At 39.4% G+C, this 24,985-nt stretch overlaps 2 protein-coding genes across 2 annotated transcripts; one reads left to right on the top strand and one right to left on the bottom strand.

Annotated features, from left to right (window-relative positions):
• Window positions 1-13,851: 13,851 nt before the first annotated feature.
• Window positions 13,852-15,741, top strand: LOC108832853 (uncharacterized). The gene is made up of 3 exons (XM_018606303.1): window positions 13,852-14,026; window positions 14,099-14,170; window positions 15,149-15,741. Exons 1-3 carry the CDS (start codon window positions 13,852-13,854, stop codon window positions 15,739-15,741), a joined length of 840 nt encoding a protein of 279 aa, XP_018461805.1.
• A 2,225-nt stretch (window positions 15,742-17,966) lies between these two features.
• LOC108832854 (uncharacterized) lies at window positions 17,967-20,589 on the bottom strand. Its single transcript, XM_056990177.1, has 8 exons — window positions 20,347-20,589; window positions 19,626-20,252; window positions 19,400-19,534; window positions 18,942-19,288; window positions 18,767-18,848; window positions 18,250-18,329; window positions 18,085-18,157; window positions 17,967-17,984 (listed from the first exon to the last, which is right to left on the bottom strand). Exons 1-8 carry the CDS (start codon window positions 20,587-20,589, stop codon window positions 17,967-17,969), a joined length of 1,605 nt encoding a protein of 534 aa, XP_056846157.1.
• Window positions 20,590-24,985: the final 4,396 nt, after the last annotated feature.

Below are 24,985 nucleotides of genomic sequence, written 5' to 3'. Positions count from 1 at the left end.
ACTAATATTATAATTTAGATTAGCTATTTAGAATAGGGACACGAGTAAACGATTGCCACCATATCGACCGACGAGAAGAAGTCGATATCGATCGACATAATCAAATCTGTCACGACCGATGATAACAAATTAACATCGATCAACATCTATTCCGGTCAGATATTCGTTCTAACTTGTTAAATTGAGTACTTATGGTTTATTTCTCACCAATCTCCGACTTGTTAACACCATTATAGTGTTATTTAAGTCTGGGGGAGGTTCTATTGATATTGTGTTTTAGTTAGTAAAAAAAAAAAAATTGAAAAACAGATCCAAGTGTAGACGATTGCTCAGCACATCGCCCAATGAGACCAGCTCGATATCGATCGCCAGCACTTCATATCAAACGATCGATTGTCTCTTCATTGTGTCAAACGATCTCTCTAACCATCGACCGATGAAACCATGTCGATATCGTTCGACAGCTCTTCATCTTCAACGATCGATTGATAGTTCATTGTGTTGATCAACACAGACATCAGCGAGCTGGTATATCGTTCTAAATTGTTAATTTTCGTAATTATGCTTTATGATTTTCATACCACAGACTGTGTTACACTGGGACAGTGTAATTTAAGTCTGGGGGATTACTAATGGTTATTTGTCTTATTTAAAATGTTTTAAAAAAAGTTTTTATTGAGTCAAGAAAGGGATATAATCTTAATCGATTTATTACTTGTCATCTAACCACTCTTTAGACCAGTCTTAGATTTACTGACTGCAGAAGTACTAGAGATACTAAAGTGGATCAACCTGTCAACTACGTTTGCACTTGCTGAGACTGTTTGAAGGAACCAAAGCTGACCTCCAATCTAATAGTGACTTGATTTGCTTGTCTTGGGGCTTGGTATACATTGGATCGGAATCCTCCTGCAAGTCTGGAAGGTAAAAAGTCTGTGTGTTTCTGGTTCTCTTCCTTCTCTCTCTTCGGCATCTCAAGATCTAAGTTTATAAAGAAAAGATTGATATGATTTCTTGAGAGGCAGAGGGATAGGTAAATTACCTGCGACCCCATTGTTCTAAATCTCAAGGATGATCACACATTGTGGAAACAAGGGATATGTAAATTACCTGAGACCCCATTATTCGCTACACTTTGTCAAAATGTATGAGTTACAAATGCAAATATCAATGAGATAGACTAGATGACCTTTGTGGCATCGAAACCTGTTGAAATTAAAACTAATAAGAGATTCAGAGAAGAGAGATGAAGGGAGAAATGGATCAGAGAAGATTACCTGTGTGTTCAGAAACTTGTTTGAGTTGAATCCATGTGTCCTTTGATCGACACTCCCAAGGTAAAGCCTACACTTTTATTTTTATGCAAGAAATGAGGTTAGTAGAGGGGATTCTCAGACAGGATCTGTTAGGTTGTGGAACTAGTGAAATTTGGTTGCGATACTAGGATATGGTATGATGTGCTTCTAAGGTTAGGATGTTTAATTATTTGGTTTGCACTAATAAAGAGATGATGAACTGAGTTTTTAAAATCCTTTGAGTCCCTGCTGTTTTCAAACCTCTTTCAAAGAGACTGTCTGTTGGTTTTGCTTGGGGACAAGCAAAAGGATAAGTCTGGGGGAGTTGATATACCATGGATTTTACTCATTTTTACCCATGGTATATAAGTGTTTTATATACTATTTACTATGTTTTGGAGTTTATTTAGAGTATTTACAGGTTCAGGGACGATTTAGAGAAATATGGTGATTTTGGTGCCTTTTGGAGTCTTTCGTAGTGCAGAACTGCACAGACGCTTCAGATGTTTAGCTCTCGATGGACACAAGATAGGGCTTTGAGTTCGCTTTCCAATGCCACCGGTCTGAGGTCAATCCTCATCCTGTAGCAGAAGTTATGCCCGCTTTACTGAAGAGTGATCAGTCTGCCTCGCGAGAGGAAGCTGTCGAGAAGAGGATTGTATGTCGATCGATGCAGCAGAGTGCATGTCGATCGACAGGGACATCAGAATGTGGGCTGGGTATATTTTATGACCAACTGAAGCCCAGGAGTCACCACAAAGTTACCAAAATACCCTTGACGACCGGAAACCCTATTTATGTTATTTCTAAGCCACTGTTGACGGCTACGCTTTCTACGCTTTCTTTTGATTCATTGTTTTTAGTTTAGGAGAGAATAGAGGAACTCCTTCAGAGTCCTCTTGGAAATCCTTTGGTTTTTACATCTATTCTATTGCAATTTCATCTATTCATCTATGATTTCTGTGACAGCTATCATGTCTGAGTAGATCCACCTGTTAGGTTTAGGGTTCAGATAGGTTATGAGGGATTAGCCCCAAATATAGAATTGCTAAGTTGTGGTATTAATCATTGAGACTGTTCTTAATGCTTGTTCTTGAGTAATTAACCTGAAATTGATCATAGAATCATTAGGCACAAGCGAGAGCTTGGTCTCTTATCTGACTTGTCTTCTCTGATCTAGGATTGCTAGATAACAGCGAGAGCTGGTTTAGAAACCATAGCGAACATATATTCAACCCGCGCATTAAGCCTACTAGAAGCGCGTGGATCGATATCCCGACAGGTGAATCGATCGACGGAGCGAAAGGTGTATCGATCGATACTACTATAGAGTCATCGATCGACACTTTCTAATTGATCATCCCGACAGGTGAGATCATTGGATCTAGTATCTATATCATTATAATCCCAACCTGAATAGAAACCCTAGATCTAGCTACCATCCTTCCATCAATCAACTCTTGGTTACATAAGAACAACTGCCTTGTTCACTTTACTTTCATTACATTCATATTTACTGCTTTATAACTGTTTGCCTAGTTAAATCTTAATATTCATAGTTTAGTGTGTGCCCTAGCTCTCTGTGGATTCGATCCCTAAGTACTACAATCGAACCTCTTATTTGAGAGAGTAAGATCACTTGTTAGGGTAATTTGAGTGATATCAAGAGACCCCAAAGTAAGTACCTCCATCACGACCGCGTTCGAATTCACTTGCACATCGTAGTTCCACCGAGTCAGGAAGAGAATACTTCCTGCGAATCCCCATCAGATCTCCCTGCCTGATGTCTGATATCGGATCATCCTCGCCCCCATCACCAAAAGAGCAAAAGCGACGCTGTCGCAAGGGAGCCATGGGAACATCTTCACTGCCCACTCCTGAAGCCGCTCCTGGAGTCAGAATAGGCGAGGCGAAAGGATCGCCGAACAGGTACCGAGGCCTAGCATGACCACCGACATGAGAAGCTGAAATCGCTCCAAAGGGGGTCTGATCGTTCGACATTCTTCTCGAGCAAGGGTGATGGTTCTAACTCGGATCTATGTCATTGAAAGGTGCCGGAACATTCATATATATACCTGGAAGGATTTTCCATTTAATCACCAAAGGGGAAAGGAAAATCGGCAAAAAATGTTCATCAATAGAAAAAGGAAGGGAGGGGAAAATCGGAAAATCTCCTATATTCCTCTTCCGGAAAATTTCCAAAAAAAACCGTGTCAAGGATATCTCACTGTCAACGGCTATCGGCATAACGGCTAGGGTTTCTCCTTGTTTCCTTTTTCACGATAGGATATCCATACTACGGCACGGATCAAACCCCGCTAAATTACTTCAGTCCTCATCAAGGGTCTCGGTCTGACCCACTGCAAGAAGATAAGGTACCCAAGAGAAAACTACCAAGGCTCGAGAAATACATGTTATCCCTTGATTTCCACGAGTAAATCAAGGAATAAGGGGCAAACTGTTGGGGAAAAATATCCAGATATAAGTTTTCTCCAGCTTCCGGATAGTTCCTCGACTTCCAGACCCTTGCTCAAAAGGATACCTGGGATCGACCCCTGCCTTGGTTCCGACCCCTTGGAGCAAAATAGAAGTTCTCTACCTAAGGGGAAACTTCCATTTTTCCGATTATGGAAGAGTTCTATTACTTGAAGCCGACATCTACAACTATAAAAGGGGAGCCAAAACCCTAGAATAAGGGATCGATAATTCGAGACTTAGAGATTAGAGTTTAGGCGACTAGAACTAGGGTTCATACACCATCAAACGTTGTAGTCCCAATCAATAACTCAATAACATCTCTTTGCTCTCGATTTACAACTCTTACAAACAAATTCTCTAGTGTTCCGTAACACTTAAACGATCCTACACAAAAATACCCTAACACTAGTTTCTCTGTCGCTACTCTTTCACTATCGGTGAGAAAATCTACCTTGAAGAAGGGGTTACCGAGGAACAACATCGTCAAGAAATAAGAGGTTTGTGGATCTTTTTAAGTATATAAAACCTTATTACATTATTTTTGTGTCCAAGGTGTTAACATCTGGGTATTGATTTGAACGTGCAATATTTTGTTGGAGCTCATCCGATAGTGTGTAGCAAACACCTTTTGGAAATTATGTTCAACGAGCCACAGCTTCTTGTCATTTTCCGTGTGGCCCTCGAGATAGAAATGGTGTACTCTATCCCCAGTGATGATGCTGATGCGCTTGTTAACTATCGCCGTCTCACTCTGGATGACAACGGAGAGATGGAACCAGGCTTTCCCTTATCCCCTGATGATCCAGCGAACTATGGTGCAGACGATGAAGGTATTAAATTTTACCACTTATTATAGAAGTTGCTCTGCTGTTAATGGAATAAGAAACCTGATTACTAAGAAGGAACCAATAAAGGATGGGTTGAAATAAATGAAGCTGTTTTCTTTTAATATGACTAATAACATCATGTTTATTTTAGATATATGTATATTCGCCTCAAATATATAAAGTTATTTGTGCTGTACTGGTTTCATTAGACTGATATAAACGGCTGTTCTTTGCAGTTTACTATGGTGAATCAATGACAATCGAGGAGTATGACAGAGCCTTTGAAACTCACCAAGGCCCCCCTCCCGTTCAACAATCTACAGCTTTAGGAGTTCAGCCTCAGAGGGGGCTTCTGAGCCTTCCTCCGGTTTGGGAAGAGACGAATGAGATGTCGAAAGATGAGCTGACTTACAAGGTGTATGTGCACCCAACTCCTCCTCCTGTCAATGGATCTGTAGGTCAGCCTATTGGACCGAATATGAGGGTCACTACTTTACCTCCGGCAACGCTCATAATTGACATCGATGACGATGATGAATCATACACGGGATCCTCTGATGGAATAAACGACAATGAGAACATCATTACCCTATCTCCAACCTCACCATTGGCTCCTGTCATGACGGACGCCGCCAACAACTGTGCAAATGTTGGAACCGGTGTGTTTTTATTTCTTGTATTACAAGTAATCTGTCATATTAGCTTAAACCCTAAGAGCTGACTAAATATTTCGTCTACTTGAACCAGGTGGTACCCCATCAGAGAGTTACAGGGCTACCCCTCCACCGGCTGCTGACGTCGCTCCACTGCCTGCTGACGTCGCTCCACCGGCTGCTGACGTCGAAGCTATTGCAACAGAAATCTCTAACACTTGCATCAATGAAACATGTCTCGACCTCCGATGCCGAGGATGTTAGCGGTGGGTTGAGTCCCAACTTTTAAATCTTAACTATCAATAAGCTGCATGTTGTCTTTTTGTGTAAAATATCGTATGGGTGTAACTTTTTCTCTTTGTGAACCAATGATGAAATATATGGTAAAACGGCTATGTGGGACGACCTTTTGTAATGTGAAATATCAATATCAATGTAAAATATGTTTGAAGTATCTTTCTGTCTGTTTACTAAAAATCAACTAATTTGTAGGAAACCCAACAATCGGATATGATCATCTTTATCAAGGAAGGGTATTTAGCAGTATGGACGATTTCAAATATCATATGGCACTTTATGCTTTGCGACACAAGTTCAGATTCAGACACAGTCGTTCCTCGCCCGAGAGGATGGTGATTTGTTGTGTCAGTTTAAAGTGCATGTGGCGAGTTTATGCCATTAAGTTGAAGAATGTGGAAAAGTTTGAAATTCGCCGTGTTCAACTGTAACATACATGTTCAGTAGATGAAAGAGCTAATAATTTTTAATAAATACTATAGATTAATATAATAAAAATGAACTTACGTACGCATAACAAGTTATACATGGCACAACACAATATAAATATAAAACCAATTATAATACAATAATGCTCGGTTATATGTAAAATGTTACACCCCACAAATCCCACTATTTGTAACTGAGTCTTTGTAAAATTTTCCAGGGTACGAAGAGCAGGCTACACATGGTGTAATAGGAGAATTGATGAGGGCAAGGTTCGTTGGAAATGGAACGGGGCCACGTCCAAATGAGATTGTTCAAGTTATGCTAGGTGATCAAAATGTGAGAATTTCGTATTGGAAAACATGGAGATCAAGGGAGGTGGCTAAAGAATACGCAAAAGGGTCTTCAGGGAGTTCTTATAATTTGCTTCCTGATTATTTAATTGACTTGTTCTTGCAAATCGAGGCACACTTGCAGAAATACATACTGAAAACGATCCAACCATTGGCGATATATTCAAATATATGTTTCTCGCAGTTGGCGCATCTATTAGTGGGTTTAAACACATGCGCAATGTCATCATTGTAGATGGATCACACTTAAGTGGCAAATTTGCCGGTTGCTTACTAACAGCTTCAGCATAGGATGGTAACTACCAAGTGTTTCCCTTGGCAATTGGTATTGTGGACAGTGAAAACGACAAAGCTTGGGAGTGGTTCTTCACAATGCTTCTACAATTCGTCCCCAACTCTGAAACCCTTGTCTTCATTTCCAATAGACACTCTTCAATTTACAATGGAATTGCAAAGGTACTCACCTCGCAAACCGAATTTAGTATTTTTGAACAAATATTATTAAGAAAACAAATATATGCTAACTATTTTGATATGACCAGGTATACCCGGCTACTAAACATTGTGCATGCATATTGCACTTGAAACGCAACATCCGCACATATTTCAAAAACAAACATCTTGGGTTCCTGGTAGGAAAGGCGGCAAGGGCGTTTCGCCTTGCAGAATTCTACAGCGCTTTCAATGAAATAAAGACCATTAATTCCTCAAGCGCGGAGTACCTGATAAATATCGGTTTTGAGCACTAGGCTAGATCCCATTTTCAAGGAAATCGATACAACATTATGACAAGTAATGTGGCCGAGTCTTGGAATGCTGTACTTCGTGAGACAAGGGAGTACTCTGTGTTGTCTATGATCGAATTTATTCGTTCAAAACTGATGACCTGGTTTGCGGAACGTCGCAACGTTATCAACGAAGGAAGTGGCCTTTTGACTCCACGGGTTCTGCAGATATTTGAGGGAAACTTCGAGCAGAGCGGGGGATTTTTTGTTAGCCGGATCAACGCATTAGAGTTTGATGTGAAAGACAAGAATGGAACTTCATTCCACGCAAATCTCTCAACAAATTCCTGTAGTTGTTTTGCATTCAATTCGCTCAATATTCCATGCTCACATGCCATAGCAGCTGCTATAAAGGAAAAAAATCAGTGTCGAATCTCTTGTGTCTGAGGTCTACAATTTGAAGAAGCTTCAGTCTGCATATGCAGAAGCTGTATACCCCATATGTGATGCATCTGGAGATCTTGAACTAAACGTGGATGGCCAGTGTGGAAATGTGACGATATTCCCTCCTGCAAGTCGAAGGCCACCAGGAAGACCCCTTTTTTTTTTTAACACAGACATACGATTAATAAAGAAGACCAACTATAAATAGTTGGTTGGAGTTCAATACAACACTGATTTTGCAAGAGAATCAGCTAGGGAGTTCATGTTTCTCGGAATAAAAGAAAAGGCAATGAAATCAAAGGAGAGGGATAGATGCTCGATGTCTCGGGTGATTCCGTAGAGATCCGTCGGATAGTTCTTCGAGGTGATGCTAGCAACGAGTGCTTGACAATCTGATTTGATACAGATTCTTGAGTAGCCGGCTGTCTGTGCGTGTAAGAGTGCCGATCTTATGGCGAGTCCTTCTGCCATCTGAGGAGTCGAGGTGTGCTCAAATATGGAAGTTCCTTGGTCTAGTCGTTCCCCTTGAAGTGTGAAGAAGATCCATCCACACCCTGCGCGCTGGGATGTAGCTTGCCAAGCTGCATCAGTGAAACAAACAAGGGTATCAGGAGGCAAAGGATCAAGCAAACCATATGTTGAAGGCGATCGTTGTTGTGCGACATTTGCTTGCGCCATGGTCCACTTTTGTGCGTTTCTGATTGCCTTTGCGATGAGCTCTGCTGGCGTAGATACTCTGTTTTCAAAGACAAATAGGTTCCTTGCTATCCAGAGTCCGCAGATTATCCATGGGAAGATGTTCCCTGTCACTCCGAGAGGAGGTAAATTTTTCAGCTGGATTGTCGAGAGGAAAGCTTCACCGAAGGAGGCGCAGTGTGATGGCTTGAAGTCCGTGGTCCATAGATGAATGAGGTCCCATACTTGTCTAGCAACATTGCAGTGTAGAAAGACGTGGTTGGCCGTTTCCAATTCCACGCAGTGCTTACAGGTAACTTTGGCAATGAGTCCTCTTTTTGCCAGATTTTCCCCTAATGCAAGAGCTCCTTTTGTGATCTTCCACAAGAAAATTTGAGTCTTTGGAGATGCTTTGCATTTCCATATTGCCTTGAAGAGAGTTTGGTCCGTTGGGGTCTCTATCTCCGTCGATACTGCCACGAAGTAACCTGATTTGTCTGTGTAAACTCCAGATTTTGATGCTAGCCACGCATAGGAGTCCATCGCACCAGTGATACTCGGTTTGATGCTCAGAGTGGCTGGTAGAGATTCCGGCAGGATGCTGATAATCTTTTGCATGTTCCAGTCTCGTGTCTCTCTACAAAGTAGGTCAGCCACCACCAGATCTTGAAGTTTCTCTTGAAACGGTCCCATTCCTCGCAGTGGCTTAATAGAGCTAAGCCATGGATCCTTCCATAGGCGTGTTCCTTCCCCATCACCTATAACTTTGGTGAGGTTACTTAGCAGCAAATCTCTGCCCACTAGTATCCCGCGCCAACCATGGGAGGCCGCTTTGGGTGCTTCGGTTTCCAGAAAAGGCGCCTTCCCACAGTACTTACCTCGGAGCACCCTAGCTAATAGACAGTCCGGTTTGGTCACAATCCTCCAAGCCTGTTTCGCTAGTAAGGCTACATTGAAAGCTTGGATGTCTCCGATTCCTAGTCCTCCCAAGGCTTTAGGTGCTGTCAGTTTATCCCAAGAGACCCAACACATTTTTCTCTTGTCCGGAGATGCATCCCACCAAAACCTCGTGAGAGCAGATTGGATACGTTGGCACAAGCTTACAGGTAGCTCAAAACAGGTCATTGCGTAGGATGGAACCGCCGATAACACTGCCTTTAGCATCACTAATTTGCCGGCTCCTGATAATTGTCGTGACGCCCAGCTTGCCGCTTTCCGCCTAATGCGATCCACTATGCTTGTGAAAAGATCTTTTTCCGTCGTCCAAAGTGTTCCGGAAGTCCCAAATATTTCCCCACTCCTCCTTCTTTTGCAATCCCGAGGTGTGATTTAACACATTCCCGAGGATATCGAGGATTTTTTCGGTATTGATCATTTGACCCGACGACACATGATACTTGTGAAGAATATCTAGTAAAGCATTGCAGCTCATGTCGTTAGTCTCGAGGAAAAACATAGTATCATCGGCGAAAAGGAGATGATTGAGCCTTGGTGCCGGTGTCGCAACTCTCAAGCCCGGCATATGTCCGCTTAGTTGTGCTCTTCTACAATGTCCTGACAACACTTCTCCGCATAAGATGAAGAGGTAGGGTGACAGTGGGTCTCCTTGTCGAATCCCTCTCGAGGGGATTAACATGCCATGTACCGAATCATCAATAAGAAAAGAGTAGGAAACTGAGCCCACACACTGCATAATCAGTTTGATAAAAGCTGTTGCGAAGCCAAACCTTTCCAGCACTGTCTCTATAAAGTTCCACTCGAGCCTATCGTAAGCTTTACTCATATCAGTCTTGACCGCCATTGAGCATCGGACTTTTGCTTCTGATGTCTTTAAGGTGTGGAGGATCTCATGAGTGATAAGGATGTTGTCGGAGATTGCTTTTCCGGGCACAAAGGCGGATTGTGTTTCGGAGATGAAATCCTGCAGGATCGGTTTGAGCCGGAGAGATAGGAGTTTCGTGATGATTTTATATGAAACATTTTACAAGGCTATTGGTCGGTAGTCTGCCACGACTTTAGCTCCTTTGCTTTTCGGTATTAGGCGTATGTGAGTAACGTTCGTGTCCGCTTGCAAGTGACCCGTGCTGAAGAAATCCTGTACTTCCCAGATCAAAGCGGGGCCTATAGTACTCCAATTGGAGTGGAAGAAGCTGGCTGAGAAGCCATCCGGACCTGGCGCTTTGTCCGGATGGATAAGAAACAGAGCGTTTTTGATCTCAGTTGCATCTGGAATAGCGCAAATCCTCTCGTTAGTCGCTGGCGTTATGCTTGGTTTGATGGCAGATTCGACAATATCTTTAGCTTCTGCTGTGGAGCTGCTCGTGTTGTCCTAAGTAAACATTTCCGAGAAGTAGGTGATGATCTGTTTTGCAATCTGATCTTCCTCAAAATAAGCTGTGCCATCTGATCCTTCAATGACTGTCATCCTGTTACGAGCTCTCCTACCTTTGGCGACAACATGAAAGTAGCCGGAGTTCTTATCTCCTAGTGAGAGCCACATAATTCTACTTCTTTGTCGCCAGAAGTCTTCTTCAGCCTTATATGCTACCCTTAGTTCCATGTTAAGTGTAGGGATCAGTTGATCATCTCCTTGAGGGTTCGACATCTCCCTATCCAGCCTCAGTTTTATTTTGGTAATTGTCTCCTTGCTATTGAAATGTTGTTCTCGTGTCCAAGAGGAGATTGCTCGACGACACATCGCTAGACGGGCTTGCACTGGAGCCTCCTGGTTAGAGTCCCACACCTCGGAGATGATGTCTCTAACTGCCGAGTTATCTCGAAGTCGACGGTCGTACCGGAAGAGTCTTCCTTTTCTGCGCTTAGCTGAGTCGAAGACCGTAATGAGAGGTCTATGATCTGAAGTTTCGAAACCCAGATATTGACATCTTCCTGTGGGGAATTTGTCTGACCATGCAGGGTTAACCACTGTTCTATCGAGCCTGCAGTACACTAGGTGTTTGTGTCGTCTTCCTCTCCACGAAAGGCTATTACCGGAGTGTTTTAAGTCAAATAAATCGCAGCGTGCGAGCATGTTGCGAAAGGCTCCAAAGGTCCCTTCGGCTCTTTCCGGACCTCCTGATTTCTCACTGTTATCCACTATCTCATTAAAATCTCCAGTTAAAATCCACGCTGAGGATCGAGAGAGCAATCAGATAATCCCAAATATCACTTCTATTAGGTACTTCAGGTTCACCATACACAAAAGTTGCAAAAACAGAGACCCCTTTGTGGGTAATGATGGTATCTATTACATTTTTAGAAGCAGAGAGAACTTGTAAATCAATAGCATGCTTCCAGAAGAGTGTGAGGCCTCCGCTGTTCGGTCTCTCGGGAGCTACCAGGTAGTGATGATCCGTGTCTAGAAATTCCAATTCTTTAAGCACAAACGGATCCGGGTTTTTCGTCTCCATGAGGAATATTATGTCGAGGGATGCTTGTTGACGAAGCTCCCTAATATGCTGGACTGTCGAGGAATTCCCCAAACCCCGACAATTCCAGCTTAGTATCGCTAAGGAAGATCGGGAGTTTGCCGAGGAAAATCCTTCTTACTCCTCGAGCAGGCAGGGACTAGTACAATAGGTGGGGCCGCTGACGATGAGGACGCTGTTGTAGTTTGTCTCACAGTGCGTCTTGCGTTAGCTCGTGATGTTGTTCCCGGAGAGCTTTGGATCCTAGCTAGATTCCTCTTCTTTGATCCCATTCCCGAGTAGGTTTTAGGGCTGGCCCTGATTGTGGCTTTCTGTCCTCGTGCCTTAGGAGGACGTCCACGTTTCTTGGAGGGGATAGCTGAATTTACAGGCGACGTGTCTTCTTGAGCAACCGGAGCAGGGATTGGGGAAGATACAATCTCTGGTAGGTGAGTTGTTTCGTTTTGATTCTGTGCTGCTGTTAGTGAAGCTTGTAGAATACGATTAGCTGCTTCTTCTACATCCCCATTAATCTCGCTTTGCAGGACCCATCGTTTCCGTGCTTCGCTTTCTACAGGATCCAGGCAGTTAATGTACTCCATAGTGGCTTCTCTTATCTCCTCCATAACCTCCTCTCTCGTGGGAACTCCAGGAGACGGTAGAACAGGAGGTGGCGGGAAGTCAGAGACCTCTAGGTTGCGTCCCACTGATTGCCTTGTGGGGTAGAAAGGGGCGCTAGGAGGGGTAACTTGCTGAGCAAGTATTGGTGTCTTGGCTCTCCACTGTAAGGTGGGGGAGTTGCGAGTACGTTCTCTGTTGGCCTCTTCGTCATGTCTACCTTGTTATCATTGAGTCTGCGTCTCGTGTATGGTGGAGAGGAGTATTCAACCTGATTCTGTTCTTCGCTGTTACGACTCGTGTACTGGTGACTCTGTCGAAAGGTAGCTGGCGCTAGTTTGTTTCGTGGTGCTGGGGGATGAAACAAAGCATCCGAGATTCTATCTCCAAAGGGTCTTCCATGTCGATCCACGCGTTGTTGGAACGGCATCTGAGAGCTAGGCAGTTCGGCCTTGGAAACTCGAGTATCAGCATGTTGGGACTGTGAAGATACATGTCTGCTCAGGTGTGGAGGGCTAGTAGTAGTTGTCTGGAGCTGTGAAGAGGCGTGTCTGCTCATGTGGGAATCAATATGTTTTTCTGGGCATTGGGACTGCAGGTGGGAGAGGCGATAGCAAATAGAGCAATGGTTACCGAGGTTCTCATATTCCAATGAGATGATGCTCTCCTCCCCTGATTTGTAGTCCATTGCAGCTTCCATTATCAGTGGTTGCAACCCATCCACTACAACTCTGATACGAGCTGTTGTTTTAGTAACTTCGTAGGTTTCAAGTTCGCCAAGTTCCAGACCGATATCGCGCACCACCTTCTCATGCCAGTAGTGGAGAGGGATACCTTTTGGTGATATCCAGAATGGAATTTGGGCAGGGAAGCTTTGAGAGATTATCGGTTCCCATCTCTGCACTATAATCATCCATCTACCAAATTGATATGGCCGGTTTCTGAGGACTTCTTTGACATCTTCCTCTTTGTTGAAACGAAATTGGAAGCAGTCATTGCCTAGGTCAGCGCCTCTAGAGTGTCCCGTCGTGTTCATTTTTTTTTCAAGGTAGGAAAAACAGAGCTCATATTTTGCTCTCTGGGGTTAGTTAAGCGTCCTACTAAAGTCAGCATATTTTCCTTGACTAGCTCCGTAGGGTCGAAGTCCAGTGCTCGCAAACGTAGACGTGGGGGACCAGAAGGTTTGAAGGCGATTGCTTTGCCTTTTTCCTTCTCTGTGAATCTTCTAGCCATCTTGCTGTGAAGTGAAGCTTGTTAGAGATGTTCGTGGTTTTGGAGGAGAGTTTTTCACTACTGGGAGGAGAGTTTCTTTGTCTGTAACGAGAGGAGATAGGATTTTGCTGCGCCGTCGTAGTTGTGTATGGAACCTAAGGAGAGAAGAGGATTCCCTGAGCTTCTGCAGTAGAGGAGTAGCTGTCGACTCTACACTGAAGCTAAGCTATTCTAACGGTACGAGTTGTGTTGTTCTCCATCTAGAAATCTCGTGAACTCGGCGGACCAGGTTGATATGCAGGGGAGGAAGGGATTTCCGGCCCCCGCCGGCGAGAATCCGGTGAAAAAAGTCAATGGCGGTTTTGTGAAGTTGAATCTTTTCTAAAAGGGGAAAGTAGATCGGGTTTGGTAGAGAGTTAGAACGACAGTGGTTGTGCAGGCATGATTGAAAAAGGAAATAAACCGGGAGAGTTAAAACTGTGGGTAACCAAACCGGTCTTGATTAAACCGTCTCGGGAAGGTCGCCTGGGAGAGAAAACTCAGCGCTCAAAGGTTGTTATCCTCGCATCAGTCTTTGTTTCAGGAAGACCCCTTAAAAACCAGATTTTGTCTACTGGTGAAATAAGGGTAGGTTATATACTAATAATAACATTTTTTGTTAAGATGCCTCATTATTTTTTTCGTGCAGATGAAAACACCAAGAAAGAGACATCTATGTGGACGATGCAAGAAATCCGGACACAACCGAGCAACATGCAAGGTTGCAATATAAAAAAAAGTTTGTAAGTTAAAAATGGTATATCTCGGATGATGAAGGTGTTTGAATGAGTGGGGAATCAATGGGAAGAAAAGTTATAGAATAACTACCACTATGTAATATACTTCCCATGGTATGTAAGAGGCATGAATATTGTAATGCCCGAGATTGTAAGATAAATAACAATGTCTTGTTTAATAACATCTAATCATGTGTAAGGTATTGTCATAAATCCACAAAATAGGAAGTTTTGAGTATTTCACATAGATTAAGAAACAAAAAATGTATTTTCTTTCTAAGCATCTAAAGTTGTTGGATTGATTGCTTTTCTAAAAATTTTGGTGGCTGCATTAAAATCCTTTTGCACACTTCTTCTTTAAACTGTTCTTATTCCTTTAAAAATGAATGTAACTTACGTAAAATGATTCAAACATGGAGCCAAAACTAATTTATTTGCAAAGCTAAATTTTTAGAGCAGAGCCAAAACTAATTTTCTTTTCAAAGCTAAATTTTTAAAATGGAGCCAAAACTATTGGAACATGTTCCGTAAATGTTCTATATCAAGTCATCCTTTTCCAGTTTTTTTAGTAAACCTTCAATCATGGATTTTCATGATTTTGACTTAAATATACCATTTCAAAAAAATAATAGAGAATTTTTGTTTGATTTAAATCAAAGTCCAGCAAGAGAATATAATTGAGTCAATAATATCTCAACCTTTCCGGTTAATGAAGGTGAAGATTATTATTATTCATGTGTGTATTAAATATTAAATTTATGTTTGTTCACTCAAGACGTGTTTGCTTTTACGTTACGTGTTTAGTTGTCATACAACTTACTTGCAACGTGTATATTTACATTTTTTGTCATCTAGTAGTATTTGTATTTATTTTAATACTTATAACTTGATTCTTGTACAACAATTTATCAATCTGTGTACGTCCTTTTACTTACAAACTGTTTTTTCTTTTTTTTTTGCAGGAGGAAGCACTGGAATATTGCAAAGCTCTCAGGATGTCACAGTTCATCGGAAACAAATGACAAATGGAGAAAGATGGGAGATTTACCATGCTCTGTTGGCAAGAAGCATCAATGGGAAACTGAAAGAATATCATACAACCGAGGTTTCTAATTTATTCTCCGTACCTCTACAGACAGTGCAAAAGATTTGGAGGAGGGCCAAAAATACTCCCAATGGTGAAGCTGTTGATGTATCACACAAGAGAAAAGGTAATTGCGGTAGAAAGAAAACTCATGTTGATCTTTCTCGAATTGTTGATGTTCCACTTTGTCGCCGTAAAACATTACGGTCATTAACCGCTTCTTTGGATGTGAGCTGCACATCACTGTTTCGATGTCTAAAAGATGGGCTCATCAAGCGCCATACCAATGCTATAAAGCCGTCTTTAACAGAGAACACTATGAGAGTTCGATTAGAGTTTTGTATCTCCATGCTCGACAGAAGTACTATGCCGGATCACCCGAAGTTTAATGCTATGCAGGATGTTGTTCATATCGACGAGAAGTGTATCTACATGACAAAAAAGACAGTCTTATTATCTTCATCCCGTTGAAGAAGCTCTGCCGTATCGCACTTGTCAAAGTAAAAATTTTATTGGGAAGGTGATGTTTTTAGCAGCCATGGCACGTCCACGCTTTGACGGGGATGGTAATGAAATTTTTTCAGGAAAAATAGGAATTTTTTCCATTTGCAAAGATGCAGCCAGCTCAAAGAAGAAGCAGAAATCGAGCTTCCAGAACTATGGAATTGAAGCCGATGACCTCCATCAAAAGAGAAGATATAAAAGAGTTTTTGATAGAAAAGGTTTTGCCACGAATTCGTGAAAGGTGGCCACGAAAAGATTTCGGAAAGCCTATTTATATTCAACAAGATAACACACGGACGCACGTTGATCCAACAGATGAAGATTTTCGAGCAGCTGCTTCTCAACAGGATTTTGACATACGTTTAATGTGTCAGCCACTGAATTCACCGGACTTGAATATTCTTGACCTTGGATTCTTTAACGCCATTCAAACACTACAACACGAAGTGTGTCCGAAGACTACCGAAGAACTTGTTTATGCAGTAGAAAACTCATTTGATGAGTACTCCTCAAAGCATGTGAACAGGATATTTTTGACTTTGCAATCCTGTATGCAGGAAAATATGAAGGTCCGAGGTTCAAACGACTACAAAATCCCTCATTTGAAGAAAGCTATTATGAAAAAGGAAGGTAATCTACCATCACAGATGAGTTGTGATCATCTTTTAGTTCATGATGTAATAGATTATTTAGCAACTTGAGTTCTTTTATTTATCATGTTTTCCATGTTGCACTCTTATTTTCAATGTTCACATCATCAAATGCTTCTTCCATGTTACATAATCTTATTTTAATGTCCTGACAACAAACACTACAATTCACTTTATTGAAAAAAGAAGAAAAATCAAAGGTCTCAAAGACTTTACATAATTAAAAAAATTACTTAGGCAGATACGTGGGCAAAAAAAATTCACCAGCTCCATCACATTAACCTCCATCTTTTTGTTAGGATGAAGCTCCTCTTCATCATAGTACTTCTTGTTCAAATCTAATTCTTGAGTGGTGTATGATTTGATCTTGTAAACATCTCTTGACTCACCGTTGAAAGTTTCTTCTTCTTGTTTTATTTTGATTTCACCTCTTCTTCTGTTTTTTGTTTCATTTTTTTTTTGTATATGTTCTGTTTTCTCTTTGTGCTTTTGAAAGGAAGAGACTTAAAAATAAAAAAAGTTGATTCATCGTAAACAAAAGACATTTGTCTTTACTCTTTACCCAAAAAAACATTTATGTAACTCATCGTAAATATCAAATGAAATTAATTCAGTTAAAATTTTATTTTAAAAAAACATTAACCACACTACACAAAATCCTTCTTTGTGGAACAAAGAAAAAACCCATAACATCCTATTTTCAGGAACATAGGGAGTAACATTTTTTGTTAAGATGCCTCATTATTTGTTTCGTGCAGATTAAAACACCAAGAAAGAGACATCTATGTGGGCGATGCAAGAAATCCGGACACAACCGAGCAACATGCAAGGTTGCAATATAAAAAAAGGTTTGTAAGTTAAAAATGGTATATCTCGAATGATGAAGGTGTTTGAACGAGTGGGGGATCAATGGGAAGAAAAGTTATAGAATAACTACCACTATGTAATATACTTCCCATGGTATGTAAGAGGCAGGAATATTGTAATGCCCGAGATTGTAAGATAAATAACAATGTCTTGTTTAATAACATATAATCATGTGTAAGGTATTGTCATAAATCCAGTATACACTACACTTCTAATCTTGCATTTTTATACCCGGTTATAGTTTTCAAAATGTTTTGCATGACCAAGCACATATAAGGAACGAAAACGGAGAAATGATTTATAAGGCTTTTTGATAGTAACCTAAATTAAGTTGATGTGAAGAAACCCAAAAAGAACCATATAACTAAACAAAAAACCACTGTTGAACCGATATCCTACAACACAAACAACAAAAAACCGAACAAAACATTACTAAACCGAAATTCTACACACAAACAATAGTTAACGAACGCCTTAACCCAAACAACACAATATCTAAATCGTAAATACTAAACCAAAACAACTCATGCAACCCATGCAAACCATTAACCCATCCAAGGGTAAAAACGCATGTAATGCCCAAAACAAACTGAACGGTAACCGAATAAAGAAACCATTATCATAAAAAAATGTCTGAAACATTGAAACAATCACCTCTCAATCACGACAAGAGTCTCAGATAACAGTGTAAAACTACCAATACAGAAATAGTCAGTTCAACATAATAGAGATATATTGTTTATCTTAATCACGCAGGACAACGAGAAATCATACAACAGATATAAAACTACACCTTCTCTTTCCACTCCAAAACCATTATAGCAGCACTCTTTCCTTCATCAGCAACAGTTTCGGGAGATAAATGCCTACACGCCTCGAATCCATATACAGCATGTTAACCATTAACAACACCGCGATCAAGCTAGCATCTCCAGGATTATCACTTTGGAAAACAGACTTTGGTCGACTAAACTTATAAGGCATAACACGTTGCTCTCCCATTTCTTTACCAAAATATTTTGCCAGATATGGCAACATCTGGAGGAATGGAGAAAGAAATCTACCCATAGATGTTCCATTGAATAAAGCCACATTGCAGTCAAGAACATAGAGTTTTCCCCTACATGTGTCAAAGCACACTCCAATCCAATGCTTTTTCCCTACATTGAGTGGGAAGTAGTAACGTATACCCAACCGCGGAGAGGCATCGCTTTCACCAAAAAAATCCACAACTCCTTTGGGAAACTTAAAAGACTTCTTTTTTTTGCTTTCAAAAACTTTTGGTAGTTCCTCACAATTGAAGCACCAAATCTGGTATCCAGAAAATAATAACTCCTTTCCGTTGATGTCTGCAGCGATACCACACATCGCACAAGGCGAATCAGTATATCAACAAGCTGATTCAAACATAGTTGAAAGAAGGATGTTACGAGCATTGCGCGTTTTAAACTTATAGAGGACGTTTAATTACTAACATTTCCAGGGTATAGCCGTGATCTCTCGGCCATGAGAAGTATTTCTTTTGAGGAAACAGCTTGACCACCAACATTGATAACACTAACACAACAGAACCACTGTACATTAAAACTCTCAACACAAATGGCTATTTGGTATCCAAAATAAAGCATAGTAGGGAGTAAGAGCACTAACACATTTCCGGAAAATTTCTCTGAAAGAACATTGATTTTCCTCTCTATCTCCCTTTTCTCGTAGGATACAAACACCGACTCCCGTGGACGACGCAATCGGGAGTCGATACGAAGACCACATAAGTAATCCTGTACAAGGGCTAGAGGCACAGTCTTCTGACGTTTGCTTTTGCGCGGAGGTTGAGGGTACGCCATGTTATCACCAACGTTAATATCAGACAGAGTGGTCACATTGGCAACTTCTTGACGAGTTAAAGGTTCCGCGGATCGGATCTGTTCCTCTTGTGTAAGTCCAAGAGAGAACGAAGGTGTCTCGATGAAGTGGGGCGGAACCATATTGACATCCTCCTAAATATACAACAACCAGGTAAGAAAAAGACGTTCCACTACCTTGGCGCACAAGTAAATTACCCTATTAAAACGTTGGGTATAACTTTACAAAACAAAATAAAATCATACCAAAGGAATGATGTTGTCAGTGTGCCGACTATGGTTCTGACTATGGGCTGACATAGCACCGCAATCCGTAGCTGGATCAGAATTAGCACATCCGGGTTTCGCAACATGTTCGATCGACGTAGTTTTATTACCGGCCTATAAATCATAGCAGACAACCAATCAACGACCAAAATTCAAGCTTTACCAAAATGGTGAAGTATTACCTACTTTTTTCATGTCCTTGTACCTGAATATTTTGCGGCAAAGAAGGCGGTGTAGAGTACTCACTTATGTTCTGAATGATGTTGAGGATAGTGTTCGCATTACCATCTAAAACGGGCTTCTCTGGGTGGGCAGATATAGCCGGTCCATTCCCCGTAACAACATGGGTAGGTGCTGGAACTCGACCAACTTCGGCGTAGTTTTTGCACAAATCTGGAACCATTGCCTCTACGGATCTGCCTATCCCTTCTTTGAAGTTCGACAACACACACTTGACAATTCCAATTACTTTACCCTTGATTAGCTCCACCCTTGTAGAGAAGTGTTTGATCCTGTTATCAAAATTTTGGAGCTGCGGCTTCAATCGTTCTATGACGAGATCCGCGATATAACCAGCTTCATTGGATTTAGGAACTGAAGCGGGTTTCTTTGGTTTCTTCGACTTCGAAGATACTGAGGAAGCTTCTCGCAGACGATCCACTTCACTTCTGCTAACTCCGCCAACAAAATGAGAATTAGTGAATTGATAATTCACATTGATAAGATCAACCATGTTTTCAACGATTTCATCATGCTCTTCGTCAGACCAAACTAGAGTCGACTCGTCGATAGGACGTTTAGGGTCTTCCATTAATAAACTGTGCACCAGAACCTAAATACAAACCACAGCAAGTTACGTGGTTTATTTGCCATGTGAACAAAACAGCACAACAATAACGGATATTGGCAAAAAAAAAATAACTTACATTGTCTGTCTTGTCTAAACGTGCATGTGCAGGATTAAGAGTTTGTTTCTTCCCAAATCTATCACTGGGATTAAAAACCTCATCTTCACTATCAGCTTCCGAAGAGGAACAGCTTTCCTGAACAACTTCAGTAAGAGCAAGGACAGTTTCAACCATGACCAGTTGTAAAGCAAGTACAAATCCTTTAACTGTGATGTTGCTCTGGGACAAGGCCACCACATCCCGCTCTCGTATACTAACCATAAGCAAGTCAAATGCAAGTCTTCCCCAGGGATATGCAAAAAAATTCTCCAAGATCTTCGATTGCTTCTCCATGCTCTCTAGAAATCTTCATCTTCAAGCTTGTTGGAAGAAGAACAGAGGACAGAATCGCCAGACAAGCATATTTGATATGGATTTCCCTATCCGTTACTGTCCTCCTCCGAAGCATCTTGATCACAGAAGCCACAGTTACAACTTCACTCTTGTCAAATAGCACCAGCCAGTAGGGTTTCTTCGTTATGGATTCTTTTAACTTCATCTTTGATCTCTGTGGAAACGGCCTGCAGGGCAAACCAGTGACAATCGCAAACTCCCGTAACGCAAACCGAATCGGTTTTCCAGCAAACGGGAACCATGCCTCGTGCTTCTTCTTCATTTTCAACTGTCTGGACATTATATAACGAGCAAAGCGACCGGAAAATACCGGTTTCGCGGCAATATCGACAATTTTGCCAAAAGCTGAATCCCTGATAACAGCAATTTCTTCATCTTCCAACGCATTTAAGATTATTTTTATCGCTCCAGATGATTGGTAAGTAAGGACGCGAACGCCGACTGGTTCTTCGCCGGCGGCAAACATCATCTCCGGAATCGGCTTCATCGCCGGAACTTCCGATGAATCTGGTAATTCAACAACTCGCGCCGAGACCATCGATTCTTCTGAAACTCCGCCTGATCTGAGACGGTTCTGATCTCAGTCGGTTCTCTCGATCTTATCGAAAAGTTGGATCAGATAAGCAAAAAGGACAGAATATAGTTGCTCTAATAATGTAGACAAACCATTCTTTGCTTCTTTTGACATTTTCAGACGCGTGAAATAAACAGTCGTATAGATAGGTATTATTGCAAGTCTAGTTCTGTCTAGATGTCTAGGGCCTATAATCTAAGGTATAGTCTACTCACACTAGTTTTGTAACGAGATAGGGATAAGAGCGTCATTAATGAAACAGTAAATAGCGATGTCGCTCTCTTGCCCATATCTGCAATTAATGTTCCAAACGTGTATATAGAGTGCAATTGCTCTTTATTAAATTAAATATCAAATTGATTAGTAATGCATAAAAATATTCTCAACTAATGATTAACATATATATATATATAATATATATATATATATATAATATATATGACAATTAATAATTTTGAAATAACAATGATTTGATAGTAATTGTTTGCATCCTCAATCATTTTTGTTTAATTTTATTATTAAATTTTTTAAACAATTACATTAATCATAAAATATAAAAATTAGATTTTTCATATATTATATTTTGAATTTTTTAAACTACTATAAATTTTAAAAGTCTAACAATGAAAATTTTGTGAACATTGTTTTACTTTTTATTATAAAAGATACAAACTAGGCATGGGCATTTCAGGTATCCGTTTGGTTCGGGTATTTCGGGTTTTGGGTAGTTCGGATAGGGGGTTAGAGGATCCGCTGAGTACTTGACTTATTTCGATTCGGTTCGGATAGTAAAACTAGGAACCGGAAAAATACCCAAAATAATTTCGGTTCTCATTTGGTTTCGGTTCCGATTAGGATAATTAGGTAGTTCGGATAAAATATTGGTTATTTAGGATAGAATATCAAACAATTATGATGATTGATAAAGAGTTTGAATATTTTGGATTAGTTTGGATATTTCGGATAAAATTATCCGGATACTTTAGGAAAGTTCGGGTAGTTCGGATATTTTATAATAATGTAGTTATCTTCAAATATTTTTGGATTCTTTAAGAAATTTTTAGTTATAATTATATATTTAGTTATGTTATATGTATATATAATTAATATTTTATATATTCGGGTACCCGTTCGGTTCTCGGTTCGGTTATTTCAAATATAGAAATATGAGAACCATGCAGGTATTTGAGGATCTTCGGTTTGGTTCCGGTTTGGTTCTTCGGTTAAAGTGATATTAGTTTTTAACAAGGCAATAATATATCATGTTTTTTCTTGTGTGAACATATTCTAATAATTTGTAATTCGAACATATTCTAATAATTTGTAATTCGAACATATTCTAATAATTTTTAATTCAAATCCGATAGTAAATAAAATGAGCTTTAAAAATCATCATTTCAACATCAATGGTCTTTTAGTTAGCCACCTTATATCCAAAATCCAATACTATATATAAAAGGTAATATATAATACAAATTTTCCAAGTAAACGTTATTAGAAAATTTAACTCCGCGCATGAGCGTGCGTTATCAACTACAATAGAACCTCTATAAATTAATATTATTGAGACTTTGAAATTTTATTAATTTATAAAAATATTAATTTACAAAAAGTTTCTTTTCGATTTTTTCAATTTTTTAATTTTTATATATAAAAATATTTGATTTTAATGTATATACACTAATAAAATTTTAAAAATTTAACTTTCATATTGTTTTATTAGATAACTTGACTTATATGTGGGGTTCAATAAAAGTTTACTAAATATTATCAAAATATCTTGAAATGTTAAGAAAATAGAAGTATTTTCATTGTGAATATAAAACAATCAATATAATGTTTAGTTTGTACTTATATGAAATGTATATCTAAATATATTAATAATTTATGGTTTTAGTGGGACCATATATTTATATAAGATTTTCTAAAAAATATTATCTTATTGTTTTATAGATTTTTTCATATTTTGAACCGGCCTAATTCGGAACCGAGAAACTTTATTAATTTATAAAAAATATTAATTTATCGAGTATTAATTTATAGAGGTTCTACTGTAGTATATTATGAAGAGTCATTAACCGGGAAAATGTGCTATTTCCCCCACGAGAAGTATCGTATCCTCCTATATGGCTTCCAATCTATGACCTCATCCCAGATGTCCCCGAAATAAAAGTTTGAAACCTATTTCTCCATAAAACTATGCATAGCACTTATAGCTCTCCGAAATAAAAGTTCGAAAGCTATAACCCCATAAAATTAAATTACTTAGTTTAATCCTATAAATTAAAACCGTTTTGGTTAATTAAACCAGTTTAGATCAATAACGATCCGATTACAGCAACCAAACCAGAAATTATAAACCATGAGCCAACAAAAAAAAACACTTACATACGAAGTACTCAGCCTTAAGTGAAAGGGTTAATGAATTTGTCGGCTCATGGTTTATAATTTCTGATTTGATTGCTGTAGTCAGATCTTAATCGGGTCGTTATTGGTCTGAAAATGGTTTAATTAACCAAAACGGTTTTAGTTTATAGGTTTAAACCAAGTAATTTAATTTTATGGGGTTATGGTTTTCGAACTTTTATTTCGGGGATATATAAGAGTTATGATATAGTTTCATAGAGAAATAGGTTTGGAACTTTTGTTTCGGGGATATTTAAGATGGGGTCATAGTTTGGGAAACATATAGGAGGATATGATACTTCTTGTGGGTAAATAGCATGTTTTCCCTCATTAACCCGAATAGTGGTTGTGATTCAACACGCAAATCACTGATTATTTTTAATCATTTTTTGTACAACTTCAAGCGGGTTGTCTGCTTTTAAGCAGATTTGTCATGTGGGGAGTGATTCTAGTAATTGATTAAAAGGTTATCCCCTAGTCTATATTTGAGAAGTGATTTGCTATGTGTTATCACCATATTAATTTTGAAAAAATGATGACATGGCACACTAAATTGATGACATGGCTTGAAGCAAATTATGGCATGGACATTTACATTTATTATTGATTTACATTTTAGGTAAGTTTTTTAAAATATGGTAATACCTTATAGATCATCATATAATAACAATAACAATAAATAATATAATAATAAAATAGAAATATAATAATAACTAAACTTTCGAAATATTATTTAGCTATACTTTTATAAGTATATAAATTTTATTATTAAAAAAAGTTCTTCGAAATACTATGCATCTAAATTTTTTTTTCAAATTGTAACATGGACATTTACATTTAATGTTGATTTTTTATTTTTGGTAAGTTTTTACAATATGATAATAACTCATAGATCATCATTAATATAGCAATACATAATATAATAGTATAAGTAGAAATATAATATTATTTTTAAATTTTCAATTTTTTTAACGTGTGAATCGATTATTATCGATTAATTATGCTATTACAACGAGGAGAATATTACAAAGACGATTTTACAGCCGACAATTCTACCATCCTGTGAGAATATACGCCTGACTGCACCACTCTGACCCGTTCTATGAGACCCATGTTCGATGGTACGCCCTGCACCAAGCTGAAGATCTCATGTAACCAGTTTCTCCATAATCTGCATAATTTGGTATTTTCTCAGGTTTGAAAATACCAAAATAATAAAATAAAATAATTTTTTTAAAATTTAATACTATTTTATAATTATATAATTATTATTAGTAAGACCAT

Source organism: Raphanus sativus, chromosome 1 (genome assembly GCF_000801105.2).
Source record: "Raphanus sativus cultivar WK10039 chromosome 1, ASM80110v3, whole genome shotgun sequence".
NCBI lineage: Eukaryota > Viridiplantae > Streptophyta > Magnoliopsida > Brassicales > Brassicaceae > Raphanus > Raphanus sativus.
Note: the sequence above shows the minus strand (reverse complement) of the source record. Positions and strands in the feature narration are given on the sequence as shown.